Below are 13,759 nucleotides of genomic sequence, written 5' to 3'. Positions count from 1 at the left end.
AAATATTGTCCGTATAAGTATATGTAATAAATATCAAAGTGATACTAATTGAGTTCCAAAGTACCTAATGTTCAGACATCTACATGAAACCAGATAACAACCATGAAGGGGTTTGGTCAATTAACATTATTTGTACTAAATAGTGGCTCTGTGAGCAATAGAACTCGCGAGCATAATTTGAAACTTAATAAATGTGTCCGCAATTTAAAAAAAAAAACACTTTTTCTTCGTAACTGCTCATTAAATTTCATGACAATCGGTCGAGAGTTGCGACCTGTAGAGGAGAACATCCGGACATTGAAAGTTTTTTTGCCCAAGCTGAAACGGAGACCACGGGTCTGTTTCTCAAAAGCTTGTAACTTGTAATACAAGTGGAAGGCCCTTTCTAACAAAAGCTGTCAAAAAGTAACATCCGCTTGTATTACAAGTTACAAGCTTTTGAGAAACGGGCCCCAGGAGTTCGCTAAAGCTCGGTATTCACGAATTCAACTCTTTGGAGTTAAGATTATGCAATTTTCCGAAACGGACTTCAAAGCCTAATATTATTACTTTAATCCCTACCCTATAGGCATAAAACCTCTTAGTTCTTCAAATTTGTATGGTGAAAATCTTAGAAAAACGTATCCAAATTGCTAACCTTTGTAATGTCGACAAAAAAAACGCTGGTTTTGCCCTAACATTGTTGACCGGTTCGCTAATTATCTATATGGATTAAAAATACCAACAAATTGGTTTACCAAATTAAGTATGTACTATGTATTCCAAAGTCCATTCAAATACACTGGGTTAAAATACTGGTTATTACGATATATGTACGTTCCTTCCTCCCTATGGCGCGAGGAATGCATTGCGAAAGATGGCTGGCTCTATATTTGAATGTAGAGCCGCTATAGAGTTCGCTTCTGTGAATATCATATGAATGGCAAGCAGAATTTATCATTTTCTAAGAATCTGAGAGCGTGAACGGAAATAATAATAGAAAGGTACGGATGCAATTATTCATATTTCTTAAATGGTCAACATTGTTGAGATATTTAAATATATAGCGGCCATATACGAACTTTAAGATACGTCAAATACTAGATTGAAACGATATGGATTGGATATGTCAGTGTCAAACAAGTGTCAAAAGTGACGCGTTTGTCCATATCCATTCCATATCGTTTTAATCTCTAGTATTTGACGTATCTTAAAGTATGGCCGTTAGTACTTAAAATTAATGATACTAAGAGCAACCCCACACTAGCGTCTTTTGAGCGTCGGCGTCTAGTCAACTCTATTTTTACGTCATTTTCCATAGCGCTGACTAGCCGCCGACGCTCAAAAGACGCTAGTGTACTCGTAGGGTGGCCCTGAATTTTGTCAACTTTACATGAACAAAAAATACGGTATATACATATATGATATATTAGTAACATATAATCTTAACAAATGTGAGGGCAAAAACTAACCACACGTCACCATAAAGTGAATGTCAAGGTTGCCCGCGTAGTTTAGAATTGTCATAAGTTTTGTGGTTGGCCGGTATGAGATATATAATATATGTATAATTCGTGATGTATAAAAAGAATAAAAAAACTAATTCTGTGACAGTAAATCCGCCTTTGCATAGTTGATGTATAATCTATTACTTTTAAGAGTACATCTTAACAATATATATTTTAATAACATAAAATATGGAACACAATGTTCATATATTAGCTTTAGCTTTAGTTTTAAGTAAGCGAGGAGCGCGTTTATGTCTTTTACTGCTGAGTAGAAGACTTCTAAACGCTTGCTTTTTTATTAAATGCCTAATGAGAAACAGTGGACTAAGGAACCCTAAAAAATCTAAAAATAAGTACATCACAGCGAGAGTAAGGAGTACATAATCGAATTAAAACAAGTGAGTCTAAACCGTAAAATTATTCAAAAGAGTACATACTTTATCTAAATCGATAAAGGGTATTCACCAAACCCTTACGAAACTATTACCTTACAATTTACCTGCTTGAGGTCACCATAGCAAAAAGCTTCCATACTAAGCAAAGTGTCTCAACGTCTCGAAATAGATACCCATTTCTGTATTGTTATAGGGCCCGATTCGAACTGATACGTCAAATAATCGATCTAGGAACGATATGGATTAGATGTGTCAGTGTCAGAAGTGACGTTTTTGTTTAAAGAAACGTCACATTTGCCACTGACATATCTAATACATATCGTTTCTAGATCTATTAATTGACGTATCTTAAAGTTCGAGTCGAGCCCATATAGTCATAAGTATACTTCACAAGTCCACGCGCGTCTGACCCAATCAGCAGGAAGCACAGAAATATAACAATTAAACTAAATCATAACTGTAACATAACCGTTACTTGCGCAAACTTACAGTAACATTCTCCTGACCATCATTGAACCTTATGGCTTTACAATACGGTATATTAATTGTCAGTTAACGTGGCTAGTAGGTACGTAATGGTATAATACGTCGTTTACGTGCTACGCCTGGCGGTTGATCGATCGTTGCACTCCGAAAATGGGTATTGGCTACTAGGTTAAACGGCTGCATAGTTGATTGGATATATATGTCGGCGGCCGATCGTAAGATCGGGCATATCGTGAAATTCCTAGGCATATCGTGAAACGTGAAAATCTTTGACCCGTTCCCTGAGTCGACGGAGCCCCGCTACGCGGGGCTCCTATTTCTGGGCAGTTTGCCCTTCGGGCATCTAAAGCAACCTAACGAATCTATCCTACCTATATTGGTTTAATGTCACTATCGTCAAAACATTACACAGGAACATTACTGTTAGATACGTAGATATGGACACAAGTGAAACAACCGGTAGCTAGTTATGCACTGCTTTATTCACGTATGGGTATCGTGGTGGGCGCAGCCACGCACACAAGCAAGCATACGCTAGACGTATATATATCATCCCTCCACCTATTAAACTATTAATCCTATAACCTAATTTTCAAACTAGACATTAGTAGTATTTCTTAAAATCTATTTTGGGACGGGGACGCATCACTCTCCGTGTCTCGCATGGAGGCGGCCTATTGTCGGATTCTGCCTCATGAAACTCCTCCTCATCTTCGTTGTTCTCTTCCTCCTCCACGGGGTGAGTAAGATGGCCTGACGCATTCTGGTGAGGCGATGGCAACATTATCGGTTGAGGCGGCGGCGGCGCTGGCGCGGACGGTGGTGGCGGCGGCGGTGGCGGCGGTGGCGGCGGCGGCGGCGGCGGTGGCGGCGGCGGCGGCGGCGGCGGCGTTGGCGGCGGCGGCGACGTAGAAGTCGGCGTAGGCGGTGAGTGCGTAAGTATATCGTGATCGTCATAGTCCCATACATTAGCATCTCCCAGGTGACCTTTATACAATGCTAATTGGTTTATATGTTTACGATAACTTATTTGAGAATCCCAGTCTTTAATTAAATACATAACTTTTCCTATTCGCTTTTGTACCGTTCCTTTACCCCATATAATTTTATTATTGTTTACATTTTTTGTATAGAGTACAAAGGTGCCAATTGCGAATTGTTTCCGGTTAGTTACATTATTATTATCCTGTGAGCACTGAACCTCGGACTTATCAGACTTTGGAGCCACAGACGAGGGCGACGACGAGGGTGGGGATAAGAGATCTATACGTGACCTCATTTTACGGCCGTAGACTAATTGCGCGGGAGAAAATCCAGTGGTAGTATGTTTCGAATTACGGTAATCAAACAAATATTTTAAAAGTTCCATTTTCGCTTGTTTAACATTACTGCTCGACATAAGACTAGACCGTATTCCCTTTTTAACTACTTTCACATACGACTCGGCCTGACCGTTGCTTGCGGGGTGGTACGGCGGTGACGTAACATGCTGTATTCCATTAAGATTACAAAAAGATTGAAATTCTTGGGAACAAAAAGCTGTGCCATTGTCCGTTACCAAGGTTAGCGGTATACCGAATCTGGACATAAATTCATACAATTTATCGATAGTGGCAGTGGATGTAGTTGTGTTGGCCATGTCATACACTTCTGGCCACTTGGAAAACGCATCCACCAGCACTAGGTACATTCGACCATTTATTGGGCCAAGGAAGTCGGCATGGACACGACTACAAGCCTCCTTAGGCGGTGTCCACGGAACGGGCTTGACTCGGGCTGGTGCTGGTCGCATCTGTATGCAAATATCGCAAGATCCTATCATTCGTTCTACAGCTTCGTCCACACCCGGGAACCAAAATCTAGACCTAACCTCCGCCTTAGTCTTCACTATACCAAGATGCGATTTATGGAGCTCTGACAACACTTTTTCACGTAACGTGTCTGGAATTACAACCTTATGACCCCTCATAATGCACCCATTTTCGTATGACAGTTGTGTTCGACATAAGTGGTAAGGTTTAATTTGTAAATCGTTAACTTTGTTTGGCCAACCCTCCATTATATGTTTACGTACTTTAACTAAAATAACGTCATTACGGGTTTCTTTGCATACGTCCGTAAAAGTGACAGGCAGACTTCCACTTAGAACGAAATGTACGTATGCAGCGCGATCGCACGGTTCCGCGCCGTCAGCACATTCCTGCGCCGCGCCCCGCGCGCCCGCGCAGGCCGCGCGCTCGTCTGTCGGTGCAGGTGCCGGCGCCGGGAGACTGGCGCGCGACAAAAAATCAGCGCTGTTGTCAGCACTTCGCACATACTCAATGCAATAATTATACGCGCTTAAAAATATTGCGTATCTCTGGAGGCGATTGGCTGTCACTTCTGGGATACCCTTATATGGACCAAAAATCGATACAAGGGGTTTGTGGTCTGTGCGAAGGACGAACGGCTCTGATCTTCCATACAAATATTGGTGGAAGCGACGCACACCAAAAATAATAGCGGTAGCTTCCTTTTGTAGCTGAGAGTATCGCGTTTCGGCTACCGACAATGTCCTCGAGGCAAAAGAAATCGGCCTCTCTAGGCCTCCGGGGTCCAGTTGCGATAAAATCGCACCAAGGCCTCGGGGCCCGGCATCGACTGTCAAAAATAGCTTAGCCCCTGGATTGAAGTGAGCCAAAACCTGATCTGATGCTATACATTTTTTTATCTGCATGTAAGCGGTATGGTGTGCATCCTTCCATTGCCATTTAGACCCCTTTTTTAAAAGGTCATATAGAGGACACAAGATTGACGACGCATTTGGTACAAAGTTCCTGTAATAATTTACTAGCCCCAAAAATGATTGGAGCTCGCTAACATTATTCGGAACGGGAGCCTTTACTATTGCCTCGACCTTATCGGGTGATTTATGTAAGCCGTTTTTATCTATAACATAGCCCAAATAACTAACTTCATTTTTATAAAAATCACACTTTTCTTGTTGCAACGTCAATCCTGCGTCTTGTAACCTTTCGAGCACGGCGTTTAACCTGCGCGCGTGCTCCGCGTCGTCGCGGCCCGTGACGAGCACGTCATCGAGCAGGCACAGCACGCCCTCCATGCCGGCCAGCACGCCCTCCATGGCGCGCTGAAACACGGCCGGCGCGCTGGCGAGACCGAACACCAAACGAGTATACATATACAGTCCCCGAGATGTATTTATGCAAGTGTACGGCTGTGACTCATCATCTAAAACAAATTGGTTGTAAGCCATTGATAAGTCGAGTTTAGTGAATTTAATGCCACCATACAATTTTGCAAATAATTCTTTTGCTGTTGGCAAGGGATACTGGTCGATTATCAATTGCTTATTTAAACTAACAGAATAATCTGCACACAGTCGGACACTGCCATTCCGTTTTAACACTGGGACTATTGGCGAAGCATACTCGGCGTGGTCTACAGGTTTTAAAATACCTAATTGTACTAGCCGGTCGATTTCTTTGTTTACCTTATCGCGCAGTGCAAATGCGATCGGCCGCGCTTTAATAAAAACCGGTTTCGCGTTATCTTTGAGCCTCAGTCTGACTTTGTGTTTATTAAAACAGCCTAATGAATTTGAAAACAATCTAGGAAATTTTTTATGTAGCTGTTCAACTGAAGACAATTGGTGACAGTGATTAACTCGTACAAGTTCCAATTGAAAGGCTGATATAAAGTCCCTACCTAGAAGAGACACTCCGCCGTCTCGTACGACATGTATGTCTAACGAATGTGTGTAGTTGTCGTAGCACACAGGCAACCGCACAACGCCTACACATGCGATATTATCGCCATTATAAGTAACCAGCCTTCTTCGCAACGGACCCAATGGCACATCTTTAAAGTATAATTTATAAATATCATTTGAAATAACAGTTACGGCAGCACCGGTATCTATCTCGAAATTTAATTTAGATCCGCGAACAGTTACAGTGCCTACCATTGGCTCTCCCCGCAACGAACGTATAGTAAATACCTCACCATCGTCTCCGAAGTCCTCGTCTCCGGCTCCATTGTCTACGTAATTCACTTTTGATGGACACACCCTACGTAGATGGCCTTTAACGTTACACTTCTTACACACATAATCACTATACTGACACTCCGCGGTTTTGTGGTTGGTATACCCGCATATGGTACACTTAGGCTTCCCTATACGGCTATTTTTTGTAGCGGCCGGTCCCTTGGCACTAGGACTGCGTGAAACCTTTAATAGCGGGTCCAGCGCCGCGGCGGCCGCGGTAGACGCGCCCGCTCCGCTCGCGCTGGCGGCGGCAGCTGCGCGCGCGGTGCTAACATTCTCGGCATATTCCACAGCTTTGCCAAGCGTAAGGCCAGCCAATTCTTGCGCGTAAAGCTTTTCTTTTTCATAACAAGCCCTCATTCCCATAATAAAGCGATCGAGTAGCGTTTCTTCCACATTATTGAAGGCACAAAGCGACGTCAGACCACGAAGTCTCGCGGCCCACTGTGAGTGAGATTCGCCTTCTCGTTGTACCGCTGCGTAGAACTTATGCCTCTCGCTGAACCCAACTCGTTTAGGGTTGAAATGGGTATCCAAACTCTTTATGATATCATCGTAGGGCACCGTTTGTACATCCTTTGGCAAAACCAAATCTGCAGCGAGTCTGTACGTACCCTCCGTGAGTGCACTTAGCAATATAGCTCTCCGCTTAGATCCAGTCGCGTCTGTGGCATCGGTGATGTCGTTTGCCACAAACCACTGTGTCAGGCGGCTTTTGTATGTCTTCCACTCCTGTCCATTGTGGTCAAAACTGGTCAAAATACCAAATAATCCAGTCGACATGTTACTTTTTGCTTAAATGTGGGTATTCGTCGCCACTGTTAGATACGTAGATATGGACACAAGTGAAACAACCGGTAGCTAGTTATGCACTGCTTTATTCACGTATGGGTATCGTGGTGGGCGCAGCCACGCACACAAGCAAGCATACGCTAGACGTATATATATCAATTACGATCTGCCTGATCTTACGATCGGCCGCCGACATTAAGGCCATATATTTTCGACGGATATTAAGGTACAAGAAGCTGTGACTGAATATTTCGATCTCCTTCAAGATTCTTTTTTTTACAAGGAATAATGAAGTTAGAAGCAAGGTGGCAAAAGTGTATAGATAGTTTTGGAGATTAAGTAGAGAAATAAAATTGTTATAAAAACTCAAGTCTTTATTTTAAAAGTTAGGCTCAAAACTTTTCAATTCACCATCGTAGCACCGTAGTTTATTTTTGTTTTTGTATTCTAGCTTGTAAATAATAGAAGTTTCACTGTCTAATAAAATTGTATATAACTGATGTTTGACAGCAAAAGGTAACATATGATGTTGTCCCTCCCTTATATATGGTGTCGATAAAGGATGACTCACGCTAGACCGGCCCGTGCCCGGGCCGAGGCGTACGACACGACGGACGATTTTCTATGACGGCTGATCGGTGATCACGTGGTGCTTTCCATAGAAAACGAAGCGCCGAAAGCTCCGGCCCGGCCCCGGCCCGGTCCAGCGTGAGTCATTCTTTATGCATTGTCTTTCAGGCTCACTGCCGTATTCGAACTTCAAGATATTCACAAGAGACGACACGTACTAGATCCATTCTAGATACGTTATAGTTTAGATTTCAACTAGTTCTCTTTTGCAGTGCAATTCGGGCAACCAATGTCACTTTTACGATAGATCGTGTTAGATATCTATTAGATGTGAATTAGATCTCTAAGTAATATCTTGTGGAAATCGTTCAAGAGTATCTCCAGAATCGCGGAAATGACAAATTTGACAGGATCTTAAACATATCGTTATCGTATCTTGGCGATGTCTAAAAGATATCTAATAGATGTCTATTACAAAATCCGAATCGGGCCCTCAATCTTAGCTCTCAAGATCTCCATTCGAGGATATTTCCCCTGTTTTGGGATCGTGGGGCACTCTATTGACTCGTCATGTCACATCGCGTGCTATGTCTCGTATAGTATTTATGGAAACATGTTATATTTAATGCCAATTCACTTCATGGTTTATACACATATCGGGATTTGCTACTTTCTTATGGCATTTCAAAGTGATGCCACCACACTACGTAAAGATAAAACACAAAATTAATCGCTGTAAAGTCTATTTTTTTATTCGGTAGACTAAAATGACATTTCATAGAATGAATGACACATGTCGTTCATACTATGAAATGTCATTTTAGTCTATCGAATAAAACTTATATTTATATACATTTTAGCCCAGTTTTCAGGCTTTCTGGTTAACAGCTCATTTATCAAAGTTTCAACGTGCGTGTTGTAATTTTTAAATAATTAATTACAATTTATTGTATGAACAATAGAGTACTCTGTTTGTGAAATAGTACGATTCAACCGAGTCAACGACAGATTAGCTGAACCAAGCTGAACTAAAGCGTTCTCGGCTCTTTTGTGTATAACAAAAGATAGTTTACCAACATCGTTACTAAAATAAAACTTGACACAATGGAGGCAAGAGCTCGGAAAATACTAAAATAACTATTGCGGTTTCCTAACAGAAATAAATAGCCCCATTATAAATGTCTAGCCTATTTCACTCTAGCTTTTTATCTTAAAATACTTGTTTGAAAACTGAACGCAAGCACTGTCATAATAAGATAGATTATAGATTTACAAAAACTTTTACACAACATCTAGACGTAATTGTAAAAAGTTTAGAGTATGTTGCAAACATAAATATAATATAAAATATAATTTGACATAATTATATGGATCTAATACATACTTACGTAGCAATTATCGAAACATGAACCGGCCATGTCTCAATGTAATTGACGCAATGTAAAACCGGCACATCAATTAATAAAGACGTATTTCTCCGTAAACTTGCTCAAGAATTGATAAGATCAGGTTAAATTGGTGTAAAAAGAAGTCGTTCATGAATTGATAAAATATCTTGCAAGATTGCTCTGTAACTAAGATGTTTTGTAAGGAAGTAAATATATACGTTTAGATAGGTACGTAGGTAATTAATAGAATCAGGGAAACCCATATTAATTTAATAATAAAATATTACTATGCTAGTCCGCGAAATATAAACTTTTTTGGTGTCTCGTCCTTGCCCCCCAACCAAGATGGCGTCTAGTTAGTAAGATAAAAACACAAGGAATACAGCATTAATTAATTGCGTAACCTGAGTTTTATTACAAGATATCTGGGGGCACGGTAGTGCCCCCGCCAAGACGAGCAAAGCGAAGCGCAAGGGCACTACCTACCTTTTCTCGAAGCGCTTCGTCGTTTTTTTGAACCCTCATAACTTGGGTTTGGATTATGCCAGATAAACAAAATTCTCGGGATATGATGTCAATAGTGGACTTATTAAACGTAAAAAATTTCAATTGCATAGCTCTTATACTTAAGATTTTATTCATATCTAAAATACCCCAATTTCGTCACTGACTCACTCACTCACTGTTGATCATCAAAACCTCTAGGGTACTTCCTAAAGTCCTAGGAAGCTGAAATTTGGCATGTGAGATAGTATTAGTACACAAACAACAAAATAATTCAAAAACTTGAAATTTTTTGCCCCTAAGGGGGGGAAAAGGGGGGTGGAAATTTGTATGGGAAATCAATAACCGCTGAACCGATTTAGTTGAAATTTGGTATGTAGATAGTTTTTGTAATGGGGAATGGCATTGAACAGTTTTCAACCCCAAAATCACCCCGTAAGGGTGAAAAGGGGGTGGAAAAGGCGTTAGGGGAAAAGGAGGGTTGAAGTTTGTATGGGGAATCAGTAAAAAGCAGATTGTATAAAAGATGCCCCGAGGTACGTATTTCAGGATTTTTAATAGTACCTTAAATCACACGCGCAACCCTTTAAATTAGGGGATGGAAGCAACTTACAAAAAGAAGTGAAATCCCACCAAAAACATTTTCATGTAAAATGTTGCCAAGACGAAACCATAAGGCTCGCACTGACAAAAAGTTATCAGATCTCTTGTAGAGCCAAGCTTCTAACTCTACAAGCCCTAACTTCACAAATTCTACACCTTAGTCAAAATATGTGGCTTGGCCGTTTCGTTACTCCAAGAACTATTGTATTATAAAAAATAATGAATAGTGAATACATTTTTCACCTTACGTCCATGTGACAATAGCGAAACGGTCAAGCCACATATTTTGACTAAGGTGTAGAGTTTGTGAAGTTAGGGCTTGTAGAGTTAGAAGCTTGGCTCTACAAGAGATCTGATAACTTTTTGTCAGTGCGAGCCTTATGGTTTCGTCTTGGCAACATTTTACATGAATTGTTTTTGGTAGGATTACACTTACCGCTACCATCCGATACTTAATCTAGAAGTGCAAGGCCAGTTTATCAATGGAAGTCGATCATAAAGCAGCTATGCACTTTTGAAGTTCGCCGCATATCGATGCTTCATCTAGAACGAATGTAGGACCACAGAGGGCCTACCGCGAACCACGTTCGACGTGTTACCTCCCTGACACACTTACGTACGAATTTACAAGTGCGACAGAGAGGAAACATGTCGAACGTGGTTCGTGGTAGGCCCGCACTTTAAGACAAATGCGTTTCCAACTGATTTTTAATGCGTCTCGTCCGCCACTAAGCTTGCGTGACGAATAACCAAGTACTACTTACCATGCTAAAACAAAAGAGCATAACTCTTTGAAACTTGCTCGTAAATACAAGTTTTTGACTTAAGCCTGAAGTCGTATGTAATGTGGTCAAATGACTATGGTTGTGACGGCTTGGCTTACGACATAAGTTGCCTCACTGATATGATGCTGTTTGATTGACGATGTACGCGAGGTCTCAGATCATAACAGAGCTTATGAATTAGATATATTATGATTCATAAGGTTCATTTGTTTCTCGACACAAAAAAAACCAAGAGAGGGACAAGGAGCGGCGAGTCCCACACACCGTGCGTAAATGCATTCCCACTCCGTCAAAAAAAAAAAAAAAAAAAAAAAGGTGTGAGGATGATTGGAAATGTTTTAAGTAAAAGTTTGTATTATTAGGACTTGCTTACCAAGGTCAGTTATTTATATTATATGTTCGGGCGCTCTCAAACTAAAGTAAATTAACTAAATTTCTAGACATAATATAAGCAAAAGTTCCCAGGCACTTACTTCATATTACTTGTTTAGACAGTGGGCAATCATAATTTATAGCATGGCACTCTAATTTCTATAATCAACTTGTCAACTGTACTGTAATAATAGCGAATTGTGCGTCCAAAAGTTCATAACACGCATTCTTTTGTTTGTGTTCCACAAACACTGTAAGTATAAAGGGTTCTATTTCACATTATTTTTGACAGCTCATGACACCGCTACTCGAGTGTCACGAACACGGCCGCCATACAACACAATGCCACAATTCAATTCCTAAAAAAATAAAAAATAAAATATAATCCTAATAATATAATACTTTATAATTATTTATGTACAAAGCAGACAGGAAGTTTATAACTACTGTCCCTCCAGAAATCTGCAGGTGAATGTGCTTGTCTAAATTATTTTAACAGATTACCATTGTGAGCAACAAAATGTACCTACAGTTAGCGAGTGTCGTTGCTCATTTTCACAAAAGCAACCGACGACGAAAAATGTGATGGAATGATAGCCATGTCACAAGCTGCTTTTAAATTAAGTCAAATTCGCCTTCTGAACAAGTTGGTCAAAAAGTATAATCAGCAACAATTTGCACAGTGATGGTTACGTCGAATGACATAATGCGTTGGTGTTCCCACGTCCACTGTACTCTTACTTTCCCATAAACTGGTGTTTGGTGGGAAATCTAGTGCATTATGACTATGGATTATGTAAATAACAGTAATATTAGTAGGTAATGACTGTAGTATAACTCGACTACCCGTTTATATCATCATCTTCCTCGCGTTGTCCCGGCATTTTTCCACGGCTCATGGGAGCCTAGGGGCCGCTTGGCAACTAATCCAAGGGATGGAAGCATCCAAGGTCACGGTGCTGGTGCTTATAGACTTCTCGAACGCCTTCAATGTGGTTGACCATGACCTACTTCTCGCTGCTCTGACTCACTTGCGGGTGTCTGTTGAGGCGACAAAGTGGTTCTCCTCTTATTTATCGGATCGTGTTCAGGCAGTCCGAGCTAACCGTTCGCTATCTGATTGGTGTGCACTGAACACTGGAGTTCCTCAAGGTGGTATTCTATCGCCCTTTTTGTTCTCCGTATTTATTAATTTGATTACCACCAATATTCGTAGCTCTTACCATTTGTATGCGGATGACCTGCAGCTGTATGCTCAAGCTGATGTGAACGATGTTAACTCTGCCATTTCATTGCTAAACGCTGATCTAGAACACATCGCTGAATGGTCTAGCAGTTTTGGTATTAGTGTTAATCCAGCCAAGTGTCAAGCCGTAATTCTGGGCAGCCAGCGCCAAATCTCAAAGCTCAGTTCAGTCGCTATCACACCTGTCATTCCCGTGTGCACTAAGGCTAAGAACTTAGGATTCATTTTTGATTCTACCCTTTCCTGCAATGATGTATAAAAGAGTGGACTCGGCATATTGTTCTATACATGCAATCAGTTATACAAATACCAAGCATTTCGATGCAGAATAAGTAAAAATTATGTTGTCACTTTCTAACCAATAAATTTTCCCTTATGTGGAAAAGGATAACAATACTTCAGTGCGTTCTGGTATGGCAACATTTTTCATTTGATGGTCACGTGACATACCTACTGTGGCCGGTCCGCCATATTCAGTTCACGTTTTCCAAGGTACATGAAGCGTCAAAGTGTTCTGTTATTAAAATAAAATATTGGATATTCGGAAATTTTGCGAATATTTCTGTTTAATAATGTGGTGTAGTGGCGAAGGACAAGAAAGGACATAATCCCTAAGTGCAGTTTTGTTGGATGTGGCTCAAGAAAAAAGGAAAACCGGAAAAGTTTGTCGTTGCACCGGTATGTTTACATTTTAACTGAAATATTTGTTATTTCATAGATGACTGCCTTGTTATGGTGTGTATTTAGTTAATAACTAGCCAATAAATATTATTTGCGATATATTGGAATAAATTAAGGATTTATTTTCGATATTTTCGTACTATAGAAATTAGTACATTTGACAGTTAGTGATGTGCTTTTATATCGAATTTAAGAAAAGTTTGGGGAAGAATCTTAACATGTATTTGAAAGATTTTGTATGTAAATTTATATTTTCAATTAATTAGCAAAAATTGGACCAATCTCATTTTACGACGGACGGTATCGCTTCGCGCCTACTTTTTTCAAATTTGCCGCCTTTTTCTACTGAAAAGATCTGGTTGACCAAGTATATATGTATATAATTAAAACCTGTATCCTGAA

General features: G+C 40.5%; 2 protein-coding genes across 2 annotated transcripts in view; both read right to left on the bottom strand.

Moving 5' to 3' along the window:
- LOC134653164 (mucin-2) overlaps positions 1-13,759 on the bottom strand; it is a 173,666-nt gene that overhangs the window by 82,839 nt on the left and 77,068 nt on the right. The gene's annotated exons all lie outside the window — the stretch shown is intronic.
- On the bottom strand, positions 3,455-7,308 carry LOC134653129 (uncharacterized). The gene is made up of 2 exons (XM_063508436.1): positions 6,374-7,308; positions 3,455-3,563 (listed from the first exon to the last, which is right to left on the bottom strand). The coding sequence occupies exons 1-2, from the start codon at positions 7,197-7,199 to the stop codon at positions 3,550-3,552; spliced, it is 840 nt and encodes a 279-aa protein (XP_063364506.1). The 5' UTR covers positions 7,200-7,308; the 3' UTR covers positions 3,455-3,549.

Source organism: Cydia amplana, chromosome 12 (assembly GCF_948474715.1).
Source record: "Cydia amplana chromosome 12, ilCydAmpl1.1, whole genome shotgun sequence".
NCBI lineage: Eukaryota > Metazoa > Arthropoda > Insecta > Lepidoptera > Tortricidae > Cydia > Cydia amplana.
This window is presented reverse-complemented; position numbering and strand designations above follow the sequence as displayed.